A 16219-nucleotide genomic window follows, 5' to 3' on the forward strand; every position below is an offset into this window, starting at 1 on the left:
TCAGCACGTTTAAGAAGCTGGAAATATGATCTCAACATCCTTATATCTTTTTCCCTTTCCCCGTCTGGTCGGTTGCTTTAAAAAACGTGTGTATAAATGAGAGTGAATGTCAAAAGCTTGATATAGAGGGAGGAATGAAAGTGGACAGTTGGAGGTAAAGGAATGACATCACTACGTAACACTCACGCTCTCCTATTGGCTAGCGCTCCAACACATTGTACATGATAGGAAGGGGGCGGGACATCTGTAAACTGGTTGACCAATCAGAGGAGACTGGTGTAGTATTTAAAAACTTCCCAATCAAATTAACACAAGGGTTTATTTATATTTAAAAACTTTAAATACTTTTTTTATATAGAAAAATAGAAACAAATATGTTGGTTTTATTTTAAATATTTGCCAAAAATGATTGCAATCTGAGCCAATTGGGCAGTAGGATGTAATTTGTGAATGACATGTCATCTAATTAGGTATTTTAATAAAAAAAAAACTGCTTTTAATCGTCTGTTTTGTTGCTGTTTGTGCAGATTAGCTTTGTTTTAAACATGAAATAAAGTCTAAATGCTTCACCTAATACCACCAGTTGTTCACTGTGCATCACCTTAGAAAACGTGTGTGTGTGTGTGTGTGTGTGTGTGTGTGTGTGTGTGTTACCTGTGACCTCCGCCTTCTTTAACCTCTCAGCAGATTCTCTATCTGATAAACTGCCTCCATGTTTACCCCCAAAACTCTCCCATGATGCAACGGGCCTCCATCAGCACTTCTGTTCCGCTGCAGTCGGCACTTCACACACACACACACACACACACACACACACACACACACACACACACACACACACACACACACACACACACACACACACACACACACACACACACACACACACACACACACACACACACACACACACACACATGGCCATGACACGGGACCTTTAAGATAAAAAACTGGATATTTTGTTCAATTTTTGGTCAAATTGTATTCCTTTATTTTAATCTTTGAATAGCTGTTTTGTCTTTAAACCACTCTGTTATGTTTTTAAATATTTGTTTTTAATTGAATTTTTTTGGTCTTTTTCAATGTTTTATTTCATTTACATAAAATCATAAAATGCTGAATGTGTTACAATTTCCCAAATCGGGATCAATGAATTTATTCTTATCTTATCTCGTGTGTTTAATGAACCTGCAGGAGCGATGCCCTTCCAGCAGGGCGGCGCTGGAGGAGCAGAGAAAGACGACAGGAAGGTAAAATAACCGTTTTAAACTTGCAGAAATAAACTTTACAAAACAATCACTAACCAGCAAACACATCCTGACACACACACACACACACACACATGCTGCAAACACACTTATTCCTAAAGTAATAAAGCTTTCGTAAGTCTATTTAGATATTAATAATAATACAAATCTAACGTTATAAGTCAGTTTCTTAGGGTGTAATGACTCCTCTCCTCCTGTAGGGGGCGCCCCTCTCCTCCTCCCCCCCCACCAGGAGCTTCTTCCATCGGGCTTCATTCAACCGGCCCTCCGTCCCCACCTGGTCCCCGGGACACCCCAAAACAAACCAGAGTGTATCCCCACCACAGGAGGAGTCCCCACCTAAAACGGCACGCAGGTACACACACACACACACACACACACACACACCGTAACACACACACACACACACACACACACACACACACACACACACACACACACACACACACACACACACACACACACATGCTGCAAACACAACGTCATTATATTTTACAATGTGTGTGTGTGTGTGTGTGTGTGTGTGTGTGTGTGTGTGTGTGTGTGTGTGTGTCAGGATGAGTTTCAGTGGTATCTTCAGGTCCAGGGAATCGAACCAGCAACCCTCCTCTTCTTCCTCCTCTTCTTCCTCCGCCAGTATGAAACTGTTTAACCGCAACAAGAGAGAAAAGGCCAGAAGCCGAGGTAGGAGGAAAAAAGTCCTAAACATTTGTACATTAGATGCTAAGTGCAGAGACTCAGTGTTTCCTGCAGGGGGCAATGTTTCATCTTCTTCCTCCTCCTCCTCCTCGTCCTCTTCCTCGTCCTCCTCCTCCTCTTCCTCCCTCAGCCTTTAGCCTCTCCTCCCGTCCTCCCCCCTCCCCCCTCCCCCTTCAGAAGGAGGTGTTTCAGTTGAAAACGTACCTGAAGGAGCCTCAGCGTCCAGAAACCAGGAGGATGAGATCTTTCTCCTCCCCTCCTGACCCTGGACATCTATCTTTCCGCCAGCTGACTCCTCTGGCCCCGCCTCCTCTGACTTCTTGTCCAATCACCACGCCTCCTTCATTGCCTTGCCCAATGACAACACCTCCTCTGACTCCTTGTCCAATGACCTCGCCTCCTCGAGCCCCGCCTCCTGTCAGGAGGATGGTGAGTACATGTTTGTTACTTTTAGCCGTTTGGTTTCTTTTTCTAGAGTTTGCTGGATATCTGTTTATTGTAGTTTTGCATCTAGATGGTGGTTTTAATAATAATAATAATAATAGATTCATTTTGTTAGCGCTTTTACAGGTGCTCAAAGACCTGGGGTTACGTACTGTAACCCAGCTTCTATGAGTATAGGCGCAGCCCTCTAAGGCTATCGCTATTGGGTTAAGGGCGAAGCAGGATGTAGTCTACGCCCCACTGGTCCGTGCGTTACCAGAAGCACAAAAACACACCTACTCAGTTAATGACCCATGTCCATTTCGCCATGCGTAATGGAGCCTCACAGTCCCAGGGAATATAGCATTACAAAATGAATATTCTCCATACGGGAAAGAAGGTAGGCTAATAGGCTACCTGTTGTTATAAAGAGTAGAGACCAAAGTCCCACTTGTTAAAACGATCAAAGAGGGGGAAAGGGCAGCTCTCTGAGTGCCAACAGGCAGGAGAGAGGGCACACAGTTGAGTCCCCGACATTACTCACTCTGACAGGACACTCAGTACTGAGTGTGTGAGAGAGGAATGGAGACATCCCTCAAATACAAACGAATAAAAGAACAGGGGGAAGACGAAGATGCAGCAGTGCAAATGTCTTTCACCGTCATTCCTCCGTGCAACCCCGCAGAGCTTGTGATGACCTTTGGCATAAAAAACGGGTTAGGGCGCAAAACAGCTGAGCTGCCATCTCCTTGGATCTGGAGACATGACGGAGCCACAGAGAGAGCAGACACATCACTCACCCTTTAGCTGATGTCAGCGCCAAGAGCAGAGCTACTTTGGCTGACAAGAACTTCAGGAGAACCTGATCTAAAGGTTCAAAAGGAGCTTTACTCAGTGCGCGTAACACTAAAGCCAAACCCATTGAGGCGCTAAAGCGCGTGACACAGGTCTGAGTCTCTGTGCTCCCCGTAGAGAACGTTTTGTCAGAGGGTGACTAAACACCGTGCTGATCCCAAACCTACGTGGCAAGATGACATGGCAGCAGCATATGTTTTGACCGTGCTATAAGCCAATTCCTGTCCAGCAACAGCTGGAGGAACGACAGCACGAGGCAGGGGGCCCGTAACGGGGTCCAGGCTTTTCCTTACATACCAAACGGAGCATGGTCCATTTGGCTGTGTAGGGTGTGTGTTCAGCAGCTGCGCTGATCGCTACTTTGTTGACTGTTCGAATCAACACATGTTGATTGTACAGCAACGGGGCGAAGTGCTGGATCACTTTCCATACGGAGAGTAATTCCCGCACGTTTATACGGAGAGACATGTGACCCGGCCGCTTTCCCCCACTGCCTGCAACATGCACGTTCCTCAGCCTGCGAGAGATGCGCCTGTGAACACTGCGGTGTGTGACGTCACTCTGCTCAGGGGCCCCCCCACTGACGTGGAGATTTCTCCAGTGGGTTAAATCCAAACCCACGGAAGGAGGAATGTACCGTGCGTCAGAGGAGACGCACGGGGTAACGATACGCAGGCGAGTAAACCACCTCTGGAAGTCTCCTCACTGTGAAGGAGAACCAGGGCGATCTGTGCAGCAGGTCTGTGAGGTGGGGGGGGGGGGGGGGGGGGTGCAGCAGATCTGTTGTGAGGTGGGGGGGGGGCTGCAGCAGGTCTGTGAGGTACACTGTAAAATAATTAAAGGCAGCAAAGTTGCCAACAGGTTACTGTATTTTTACTTTGCAGTAGCGATCCTGTATTTTGTTTACAGTATCAAAATCAGTGCTGTATTTTTACATTACTGTATGTTACTGTAATGTTGTATGTTGCTGTAATCTCAAAAACAATAGTTTACTGTGATTATACTGGTATTGTTATTAAATAACAATACATTACTGTTCTGTATAATTGTACAGTAGTGTATGCATTACAACAGTATATTACTGCAGTTTTCTCTTTAACCAATTTTAGACCCTTGTCTCATTAGGTGCTACCTGAAACGATAAACAAAAACTGGGATACAACTTAAATAAAATATGTTTATTGATTTCATTTCAATATTAAGTTCAATATGAAAAACATGGTAAAATAGGACAGTTCATGACAGATTCAAATACAACAGACCAATTAAAATAGAAAATCAGTAGTGAGGTCACAACATCAGATCACATCAGTAAATCAGTCATTAATAAATAAGTAAAAGGGTCCCCTGCAAGAGAAGTGGACAAAATGGAAAAGGCAGCATTTCATTGAAAATGTTTTCTACTTCAAAACTGAACAATTAAATACTATAGAGATCATACATGTATGAAGTGCACATAGAAAACATGTGGAATTAAAATACATGTTCAGCTTTACATGTCAAAAGTAAAGCGACAAACCAAATCCTTACCTAACACGATGAGCCTGGTACACACACACATACACACACACACACACACACACACACACACACACACACACACACACACACACACACACACACACACACACACACACACACACACACACACACACACACACACACACACACACACACACACACACAGACACACACACACACACACACACACACACACACACACACACACACACACGTCACACACGCATACACACACACACACACACACACACACACACACACACACACACACACACACATACACACACACACACACACACACACACACATACACACACACACACACACACACACACACACACACACACACACACACACACAGACACACACACACACACACACACACACACACACACGCATACACACACACACACACACACACACACACACACACACACACACACACACACACACGTCACACACGCACACACACACACACACACACACACACACACACACACACACACACACACAGACACACACACACACACACACACACACACACACACGTCACACACGCATACACACACACACACACACACACACACACACACACACACACACACACACACACACACACACACACACACACACACACACACACACACACACACACACACACACACAATAATATGTTCAAATTAATGTACAATACAATGTAATATTTGAAAGGCATACATTATTACATTTTCATTGCATGAGATCATAATGTTTCACTGCACTTACATCAGCCAAAAGGAAAAGAGCCTCTTCTTTGTTGAAGCCATCATGACCAGCAGAGATCTTTGGAGGATTCCTCCTCGATTCGGATGAGGACCTTCTGTATCTCTCTGCTCCATTTGGTCCGCTGACTGTTGAAGCTGTTTAGCCATATAATACTGCAACTCAATCTCGAAATAAAATACGAACTTTTAGGGGAAAAAACCGGCAATAATAAAGTTTATAAATCTAAATAATCCGTTAAAGGTCACAGCGGTTCTCTCCTCTTGCTCCTGATATTTTCACCCCGAAATATTGTACAGTAACAACAAAAGTTATTAGTGCTGTATACATTTCCCGCCGGACGGGTAGCCAGTGGAGGTTCTGGAGGACGGGGGTGATGTGGTGATTGAATTTGAGCTGACTGTTTTGCATTTGTTTTTAGTAGTGTTGTATTTATAGTGGTTTTCTATCCTATATGTTGGTTTGCATCTATTCTTTGTTTTGCAGCTTATATGGTGTTTTTGAAACAGTTTTCAGTAGTTTTGTTCGTTTTGCTGCTTATTTGGTGGTTTTTTTGCATCATTTCTAGTCATTTATCTGTCTTTCTGGGTCGGTTTGAGTCCCTTTGGCATCCTCCGACCTCTCTGGTATCCTTTTGAGTCCCTTTGGCATCCTCCGGCCTCTCTGGTATCCTTTTGAGTCCCTTTGGCATCCTCCGGCCTCTCTGGTATCCTTTTGAGTCCCTTTGGCATCCTCCGGCCTCTCTGGTATCCTTTTGAGTCCCTTTGGCATCCTTCGGCCTCTCTGGTATCCGTTTGAAACCCCCTCTCTCCTGACGCTGTGACGCAGCAGTCATCTAATAAATTAGCTGATTCACAAATATCTGCATTAAATCAAAGTGAGCTGATAAATGTTTTATTAAACTCGGATTGAATCGGCTCTTTCCGTTGTTGCTGTCACTGAAACAGCATCAAGTTAACAAAGGTAAACAAAGCAACATCGGAAATGGTCCTTTCAAAATAAGGATGTAGGTCGATCGTGAAAGTAGAGTAAAGCGAAAATTACGTACAACAATGTAGACACAAATTACGAGCTAAATCCATGTGTTCAGTTCATCTCAGATTCTCATCACGCTTTTATTGTGAAACCCCGTACCGGAAGTGCATATCGTTAGCTCCGTTAGCTTGTTAGCTGCTCTCGGTGGTCCCGTTAACCGGTAGATCGGTTCCTCTCCTCCGGTAGAAACACGATGGAGCCGTTAAACTGGGTTTACTAAACACATCTGGAAGTGTTAATCATCGCGAGGACAAAAGACAGGCTTTAATGAACGGTCAGGTAGGTGACGTCACATTCAGCATCCTTTTTAAACCATGGATGTAGCAACAGAGCTGGATACAGAAAGTACCCGGATGTAGCCCCATAGCGCATGCGCAGTCGAGTTGTCCAGTGGTATTTATAGCTATTTCGTTGTGTTTTGCATCTTTTATGGTTGGTTTTGTATCTTTTTTCGTTATATTGTGTATTTTTTTTGTGGTTTTGCTTCTTTTTGTGGGGGTATGTATCTAATTTTGATAATTTTGCATATTTTTAAAGTTGATTTTGCATCTATTTTTTGTAATTTTGCGTCTATTTGAGTAGCTTTCTATATTTGTATGCTGGTTTGCCTCTAATTCAGTCGTTTTGCATCTGTTTGAGTTATTTAGTTGATATATTAATTACATTACCTCTAATGATCGGCTGCTGTCAGTCACTAAGTAATATATAAATACCATGATTAACATACCAGGATCAAAGCAGCTGTTAAAGCCCAAACATGCCGTTATATCAAACCAGCTTATTTCATGTAATCCCCGCTAACCGACAAACCCTCAGGAGCTCCAGCTGAGGCGTTACATTTCAATATTTAGATATTTCAATCTGCTTGTTCCTGCAGGTGGAGGTCGGCATGGCGGAGCAGTCGGACCCCGAAGATGCCGGTGAGACACTATTTACTCTATTTACTCTATCTACTCACTAACACTAAATACATCACACTAAAAAAAAGACTTAAAAAATCACTCCAAAAAAATAAATCCAGCGTTATTTAAAAACTTAATCCAGGATCAAACTCACCCTCAGTTTAGTTTCCACTCCTCTTCATCCTCCTTCCTCCTCTTGTTTCCTCTCCTTGTTTCCTCACCTCAGCATATTTTCAGCAGATAATAAACAATTCATTCCGCGATGCCTGTAAAGTATACATCCCCTCCCCACACACACACACACACACACACACACACACACACACACACACACACACACACACACACACACACACACACACACACACACACACACACACACACACACACACACACACACACACACACCCGAAATCCAGTCTAACTCCAACACTGAGCTCATTCAATTATATTTTAACGATGTCTCCTGTCTCCTATCTCCTATCTCCTGCTTCCTGTCTCCTCTCTCCTGCTTCCTGTCTCCTCTCTCCTGCTTCCTGTCTCCTGTCTCCTGCTTCCTGTCTCCTCTCTCCTGCTTCCTGTCTCCTTTCTCCTCTCTCCTTCACAGCGTCAGAGAGAGATATCTACATGCGCTTCATGAAATGTCACAAATGTTACGACATCATTCCCACCAGCTCCAAACTGGTGGTTTTCGACACCACTCTGCAGGTATTACCATTACCATTATTATTATTACCATTATTATTTTTATTATGTATTTATATTTGTTGTTATTGTTGTTGTTATTTATCACAACAAACACATTCTATTATTATTGTTTTTATTGTTTCAGGTGAAGAAGGCGTTCTTTGCTCTGGTGGCCAACGGAGTGAGAGCTGCTCCACTGTGGGAGAGCAAGAAACAGAGCTTTGTAGGTGAGTGTGTGTGTGTGTGTGTGTGTGTGTGTGTGTGTGTGTGTGTGTGTGTGTGTGTGTGTGTGTGTGTGTGTGTGTGTGTGTGTGTGTGTGTGTGTGTGTGTGAGTGTGAGTGTGTGTTTGTATGCTAAATATACACATATTCTCTAAATATTTGTGAACATTACAACAGCCTGAGGAGATGAAACACACTGTCACACACACACACACACACACACACACACACACACACACACACACACACACACACACACACACACACACACACACACACACACAGCTACACTCACAGATCTCTCTCTCTTTTTCAGGAATGCTGACTATCACAGACTTCATCAACATCCTGACCAGATACTACAAATCCCCCATGGTAACACACACACACACACACACACACATACACACACACACACACACACACACACACACACACACACACACACACACACACACACACACACACACACACACACACACACACACACACACACACACACACACACACACACACACACACACACACACACTAACATGTTCTGTGTGTCCTTCAGGTTCAAATCTACGAGCTGGAGGAACACAAGATCGAGACATGGAGAGGTACATGTGTGTGTGAGAGAGAGAGAGAGAGAGAGAGAGAGAGAGAGAGAGAGAGAGAGAGAGAGAGAGAGAGAGAGAGAGAGAGAGAGAGAGAGAGAGAGAGAGTGTGGGTGAGTGAGTGAGTGAGTGAGTGAGTGAGTGAGTGAGTGAGTGAGTGAGTGAGTGAGTGAGTGAGTGAGTGAGTGAGTGAGGGCTCTCGACTAACTTTTTTCACCATCTTCCCGGAACCGTCCCGAATTTAAAATATTAGTTTTTCTACATTATCATTAGTTAAAATCATTCAAAGTGACCTTTAACATAAATAAAACATCATTAGATGATAATTCATCAACCTTTTTATTTGAGTAAATCAGTCAATCACATGACGAAGGCCAAATATATTTAAACAAACACACAAACGAGAAAATTACTCTAATATTGAATCAAATCAAGTCCCGTCCAATTAACAAAAAAATCCAACACTCTGTCCTGGAGACAGAACCCAGAGTAACCACTAACCAGGAGGACAGTCTGTAACACAGTCAGGAGACCTTTACAAACTGCCCCGCCCCCTCGCACACAGACGGGAGAGAGAGATCTCTAAGACGCATGTTGTAGTCTTATTGCATATTAGAAACGGAGTTGGATAAACTAAAACTGCGATATAATGTTTATGTAGCAATAATACATATGACATATATTTTTTAAATGTCTCCAGTACCGATAAAAAGTCAGATAACGTCGGAGCTTAACGTTACCACTGGTATTTTTATTTTAACTCTCGTCCCCAAAATTTTTTTTTTCCTCCCCGACACTATTTGTTTGGGCCCCGGGACGACGGGACGTCCTTCAGCTCGAGCCCTGGTGTGCGTAATAATGACATTCCTTTCTCTTCATGTAGAGCTGTACCTGCAGGAGACCTTCAAACCTCTGGTCCACATCTCACCTGAAACCAGGTATGTGTGTAAATGAGACAAGGAAAAGGAAACAAGGATATGAGAGGCTAAGGGATATGCAATGAGGAGAAAATGAAAGGAAACAAGGATAGGAAACAGGAGTAGGAGGCCGACAGTTGAACCCCACCTCCTTTAACTGTCATTACATCACTTCCTCCTCTCCTCTCTCCTCTGTCTTCAGCATCTTGGAGGCGGTGTCCTCTCTGATCCAGAATCAGATCCACCGTCTGCCGGTCATCGACCCGATCAGCGGGAACGCTCTCTACATCCTGACTCACAAGAGGATCCTCAAGTTCCTGCAGCTGTTTGTGAGGAAACATGTTAATATTAAATAATAACAACAACTTTCTGCATCAGATATTTATATTAATATTGATCTCCCTGTATTTGCTCCCAGGTGTGTGAGATGCCGATGCCGGCCTTCATGCGCTGCTCTCTGGAGGATCTGAGCGTTGGAACGTACTCCAACATCGCCTTCGTGCACCCCGACACGCCTCTCATCACGGCGCTCTGCGTCTTCACCCGCCGCCGCGTCTCGGCCCTGCCCGTCGTCGACCACAACGGTGACAACACGCCGTTAAAATACTGACTTCCTGTGATTTAATCCTGACTTCCTGTGATTTAATCCTGACTTCCTGTGATTTAGTCCTGACTTCCTGTGATTTAGTCCTGACTTCCTGTGATTTAATCCTGACTTCCTGTGATTTAATCCTGACTTCCTGTGATTTAATCCTGACTTCCTGTGATTTTAATCCTGACTTCCTGTGATTTAATCCTGACTTCCTGTGATTTAATCCTGACTTCCTGTGATTTAATCCTGACTTCCTGTGATTTAATCCTGACTTCCTGTGATTTAATCCTGACTTCCTGTCTGTGTTGTTCTGCAGGGAGAGTGGTCGACATCTACTCCAAGTTTGACGTCATTGTGAGTAAATCTAGAATTGTTATATATCAAGGAAAGGTAACAAGAAAAGAAAACAAGAATATTAGAAGGATATAAGAGGAAAGGAAACAAGTATAGATACAGAAATTAAGAAGAGGAAACAAGGAGAGGAAACAAGGATATAGGAGGAAACAAAACTTGGAGGACAAGTGGAAACAAGTGTTGTGTTCACTATTTAAGGAAGTGTTGGATATCTAAGTGTGTGTGTGTGTGTGTGTGTGTGTGTGTGTGTGTGTGTGTGTGTGTGTGTGTGTGTGTGTGTGTGTGTGTGTGTGTGTGTGTGTGTGTGTGTGTGTGTGTGTGTGTGTGTGTGTGTGTGTGTGTGTGTGTGTGTGTGTGTGTGTAGAACCTGGCGGCAGAGAAGACGTACAACAACCTGGACGTCACGGTGACTCAGGCGCTTCGTCATCGATCCCAATACTTTGAAGGCGTCATGAAATGTAACAAAAGAGAAACACTGGAGACCATCGTGGACCGTATCGTGAAGGCAGAGGTACACACACACACACACACACACACACACACACACACACACACACACACACACACACACACACACACATACACACACACACACACACACACACACACACACACACACACACACACACACATATCAGTATGTAGTGTCTCTACTTTAAAGAGTCCTCTCCTGCTGATGTTCAGATGTATATCAGTATGTAGTGTCTCTACTTTAAAGAGTCCTCTCCTGCTGATGTTCAGGTGTATATCAGTATGTAGTGTCTCTACTTTAAAGAGTCCTCTCCTGCTGATGTTCAGGTGTATATCAGTATGTAGTGTCTCTACTTTAAAGAGTACTCTCCTGCTGATGTTCAGGTGTATATCAGTATGTAGTGTCTCTACTTTAAAGAGTACTCTCCTGCTGATGTTCAGGTGTATATCAGTATGTAGTGTCTCTACTTTAAAGAGTCCTCTCCCGCTGATGTTCAGGTGTATATCAGTATGTAGTGTCTCTACTTTAAAGAGTCCTCTCCTGCTGATGTTCAGGTGTATATCAGTATGTAGTGACTCTACTTTAAAGAGTCCTCTCCTGCTGATGTTCAGGTGTATATCAGTATGTAGTGTCTCTACTTTAAAGAGTCCTCTCCTGCTGATGTTCAGGTGTATATCAGTATGTAGTGTCTCTCCTTTAAAGAGTCCTCTCCTGCTGATGTTCAGGTGTATATCAGTATGTAGTGTCTCTACTTTAAAGAGTCCTCTCCTGCTGATGTTCAGGTGTATATCAGTATGTAGTGTCTCTACTTTAAAGAGTCCTCTCCTGCTGATGTTCAGGTGTATATCAGTATGTAGTGTCTCTACTTTAAAGAGTCCTCTCCTGCTGATGTTCAGGTGTATATCAGTATGTAGTGTCTCTACTTTAAAGAGTCCTCTCCTGCTGCAGGTCCACAGGTTGGTGGTGGTCGATGAAGAGTCTCGTATTGTCGGCATCGTCTCTCTGTCAGACATCCTGCAGGCGCTGGTGCTCATCCCCACAGGTAAACAACAACAAAGCTGTTGTTGTTATTGTTTATTGTTATAGCTGAGAGCAGTGCTACATCACTTCCTGGGGAAAACAACAATCAGATACAATGTAACCATTTCTTCAGTTTCACTGAGATCAAAGGAAGATCAAAGGAAGATCAAAGGAAGATCAAAGAGACATCTGTGGCTATAATGTTGTTGTTGTTGTTGTTTTTGTTGTTATTGTTTATTGCTATAGAGAGCAGCGCTACGTCAACAATCAGAGCCAATCTGAAAACAATATTTGTATAATTTCTAAAAACTGCTGAGTCAAGTTTTACATGTTGTTTTCTACAGGGTCAGGGAGGAAGGAGTCTCTCCCCCCTCAACCTGACACCTGCCAGCAGGGGGAGACAGAGGAGGAAGGAAAGGGGGAGACAGAAGAGAAAGAAGAGGAAGTAAAGGGGGAGACAGAGGAGGAAGGAAAGGGGGAGAGAGAAGAGGAAGTAAAGGGGGAGACAGAAGAGACAGAAGAAGAAGTAAAGGGGGAGACAGAAGAAACAGACGAGGAAGTAAAGGGGGAGAGAGAAGAGGAAGTAAAGGGGGAGACAGAAGAGACAGAAGAAGAAGTAAAGGGGGAGACAGAAGAGGAAGTAAAGCTGGAGACAAAAGAGGAAGTAAAGGGGGAGACAGAAGAGGAAGTAAAGAGGGAGACAGAAGAGACAGAAGAGGAAGGAAAGGGGGAGACAGAAGAGGAAGTAAAGGGGGAGACAGAAGAGACAGAAGAGGAAGGAAAGGGGGAGACAGAAGAGGAAGTAAAGGGGGAGACAGAAGAGACAGAAGAGGAAGTAAAGGGGGAGACAGAAGAGACAGAAGAGGAAGGAAAGGGGGGGACAGAAGAGGAAGTAAAGGGGGAGACAGAAGAGACAGAAGAGGAAGTAAAGGGGGAGACAGAAGAGGAAGGAAAGGGGGGAACAGAAGAGGAAGTAAAGGGGGGGACAGAAGAGGAAGAAAAGGGGGAGACAGAAGAGGAAGTAAAGGGGGAGACAGAAGAGGAAGTAAAGGGGGGGACAGAAGAGGAACTAAAGGGGGAGACAGAAAAGAAAGTAAAGAGGGAGACAGAAGAGACAGAAGAGGAAGTAAAGGAGGGGACAGAAGAGGAAGGAAAGGGGGAGACAGAAGAGGAAAGAAACGGGGAGACAGAAGAGGAAGGAAAGGGGGAGACAGAAGAGGAAGTAAAGGGGGAGACAGAAGAGGAAGTAAAGGGGGGGACAGAACAGGAAAGAAAGGGGGAGACAGAAGAGGAAGGAAAGGGGGAGACAGAAGAGGAAGGAAAGGGGGAAACAGAAGGGGAGACAGGTGAAGCAGAAAAGGGGGGGACGGGGGAGGAAGCGTGACATCATCATCATCATCACTGCCGCTCGATTGGAGCAGAAGAAGAAGGGGCGGGCTCAACGAGAGCGCTACACAGAGGCTGACGTGTGATTGGTCGGGAGTTTCAGAGAGTCCGTTTGTCATTGGCCGTCGGTTGGAGAGAAGTCGTTAAAGGGCTGTGATTGGACAGCTGCTCTGGAAGTGGGCGGGACATCACACAGCGAGAGCCAATCAGGGATCTTTGATTGTTTTTAAACACAGAAATGTACCATTCTGATTGGTTGAGAGTTTTAAATCAATAAATTGTTATAAAAACCATAGTTTATATTCCAGGAAATCACTGAAACACTGACATTACAGTGATCTTAAATATGAAATACTACTCACTGTAGGCTTGTATTGTTTTATAGTAGGTATAGTTATTTTGGTGTCAAATTTTAAATCTGTACAGAAATAGATTTTATTAAGTTAAAGTATTTATAGTTTTAGTCAATATTTAATAACCTGTTTCTAATTACACGTTTTTAAAAACTGCTGTTGTTTGTAGAGGAATGAACCTTTAATTCAGCTCCAAAATAATAAACTTTAACCTAAAAATGTACTGTATATGTTGCTGTTGTTAAAGACAATGAATAAAAACATTCTCCTTTTTAAAGTGTCTTGTTTTACTGCTTTTGACTCTCTCAGACCCTCATATTCAAATACTATATTGCAAACCATAGTACCAAAAAGTTAGCATGCACGCTAAGCCCCGCTATATAAAAACGTTAGTCCACAACGACCCCATTTGTGCCACAAAAAACCCAAATGATGTTTTAAAGGGGACCTATCATGCAAAATGCACTTTTTTATGTATTTTATACATAAACAAGTGTCCCCGGTGTGTCGGGGAACTCACGCAGCGTCAGAAAATAAAACCCTCTCTTTTCCTCCGTACCCAAATAAAAAAAAACGGGGGAACAACGGAGCTGATCCAGATTTGCGTCCGATATGACGTAATACCGGGCTGCCAACACTCACGCATTGAGCGTGAGAGTCACGCAATTAACCCATATCTCACGCACTCACGCCACACATGCCTTTCCTCACGCTAAGTTTTCGTCCAAAATAAATGTATATAAAAATAAAGTGAAGGAACAGCAAACCGAGCGGTCTACGAAATGAGACGGTCTTCTGGCTTAGTTCAGTAAAGTTGGAACGATATTGGGAGATTCTGATTTCACGGATCAATAACTCATGAAAACGTTATTCAGACACAAACAACGTCTCCTAAGTACCGTGGTGAGGAGGACAACGAACTACAATCACATTTTGATTTTTAAAAAAGCCAATACGCGCCGTCCTCCGAGCTGGACACATTACAATGGTCTCTATCTGCAGCCGGAGAAGAAACGAGTGCTCAGGGACCGTCTGCAAAGTGCAACTCCCAAAAAAGAGAATACAATAATATTCACTATTATACAGATTATTACTATAACTCCCCACACACATCAAGAGTCTCCTGTGTGTCATACTACAGCAAGGAGTTTGGAAGAATATGCTTTTGAATCATTATAATGTAAAATCATCTTAAATAACTTTAATATTATTCAGTATATTTCTACCAAACTCACTGTCTGCATTGTTGGTGTTAGCATCTGGTTAGCTAGCTGCGCTAACGGATAGAAGCTGTTTCTCAAACAATGAGAGGGAGAGCTGCGTCCTGTCAGACTGAGAGAGAGAACTACAGCTCAGTGAGGGAAGGGAGTGTTTAACTTTAGTCTAGTTATCTCAGTGGCTCTCAAACGGCTTGGTCACCATTTATGAGAATAAATGAAAAACAGTTATGAAAAACGATGACAGTGAAACAAGAATACGGTTTAAAGGGGAGTGATTTTTAAATATCCAAAAAGAAAATCTGTTCTGTTTCATATGGGCGTTGAGAGATGTAACCCTAACTCAAATGTTGGCAGCCCTGCGTAATATCTGAAATGTGGACCCACGGCCCAATCAGAAACGTTGCTATCAGAAACAATGCCCGACTGTTTTGGACGTAATATGGTCGGTGTTTACATTAGCATGGCTAACACTCAGAGCTAACCTGTACTGGAGAGCATGTGTGTGAAGAAGCAGGAAGTAAAAAGGAACTCACCTTGTGGTATAACCGGCAAGAGAGAAAGCCTTTGAGCTCCATACTGTTTCAGAGAGAATCCTTGATAATCCATGATATGGCGTTTCATCACGGCAGCATTTAGTTTAGACGGTAGCTGCCGGGTCCCGCATGAGCTCAGACCCCTCTTTTTATTTTTAAAGCTTTATACCCCAAATCACCTCTTAAAGAAATATGGTACTATAATATTCTTGAGAAACATCGTGAAAAAAGTCATATCATTCACCTGATGCTCCACCTGCTCCTTCCCATCGGCGTATATTGTGTCGGTACTTCTGGTTAAAGCGTAATTGCTAAAGCATTGCTTAGCTTTATCAACCTTTGCTTGTTAGTATGTGATTATTTTATCAAACTTGGCGATAGCGAGCTAGATAGCCAACA

General features: G+C 43.4%; 2 protein-coding genes and 1 long non-coding RNA gene across 3 annotated transcripts in view; 1 reads left to right on the forward strand and 2 right to left on the reverse strand.

Annotated features, from left to right (window-relative positions):
• actr3b (actin related protein 3B) overlaps positions 1-1339 on the reverse strand; it is a 17061-nt gene extending 15722 nt beyond the window's left edge. The window contains exon 1 of the mRNA XM_079662113.1: positions 655-1339. The gene's annotated coding sequence lies outside the window, so the exon portion shown is untranslated. The remainder of the gene's footprint in view (positions 1-654) is intronic.
• The window catches only part of LOC307026471 (5'-AMP-activated protein kinase subunit gamma-2-like), a gene marked incomplete at its 3' end in the record, with an annotated part of 14944 nt that extends 1232 nt beyond the window's left edge, over positions 1-13712 (forward strand). Inside the window, exons 2-17 of the mRNA XM_079661860.1 lie at positions 1195-1250; positions 1469-1623; positions 1825-1952; positions 2098-2396; positions 7441-7483; positions 8073-8173; positions 8298-8379; positions 8691-8749; positions 8931-8976; positions 9857-9911; positions 10093-10219; positions 10309-10474; positions 10799-10836; positions 11201-11347; positions 12257-12350; positions 12673-13712. Of these exons, the coding sequence (XP_079517986.1) occupies positions 1200-1250; positions 1469-1623; positions 1825-1952; positions 2098-2396; positions 7441-7483; positions 8073-8173; positions 8298-8379; positions 8691-8749; positions 8931-8976; positions 9857-9911; positions 10093-10219; positions 10309-10474; positions 10799-10836; positions 11201-11347; positions 12257-12350; positions 12673-13712 (2631 nt within the window). The 5' untranslated portion in view covers positions 1195-1199. The remainder of the gene's footprint in view (positions 1-1194; positions 1251-1468; positions 1624-1824; positions 1953-2097; positions 2397-7440; positions 7484-8072; positions 8174-8297; positions 8380-8690; positions 8750-8930; positions 8977-9856; positions 9912-10092; positions 10220-10308; positions 10475-10798; positions 10837-11200; positions 11348-12256; positions 12351-12672) is intronic.
• On the reverse strand, positions 4128-5836 carry LOC307026598. The gene is made up of 3 exons (XR_013804413.1): positions 5532-5836; positions 4776-4789; positions 4128-4592 (listed from the first exon to the last, which is right to left on the reverse strand). It is a non-coding gene; the product is annotated as an uncharacterized lncRNA (long non-coding RNA).
• Positions 13713-16219: the final 2507 nt, after the last annotated feature.

This window comes from Notothenia rossii (genome assembly GCF_949606895.1).
Source record: "Notothenia rossii genome assembly, chromosome: 12".
In the NCBI taxonomy this organism is placed as follows: domain Eukaryota; kingdom Metazoa; phylum Chordata; class Actinopteri; order Perciformes; family Nototheniidae; genus Notothenia; species Notothenia rossii.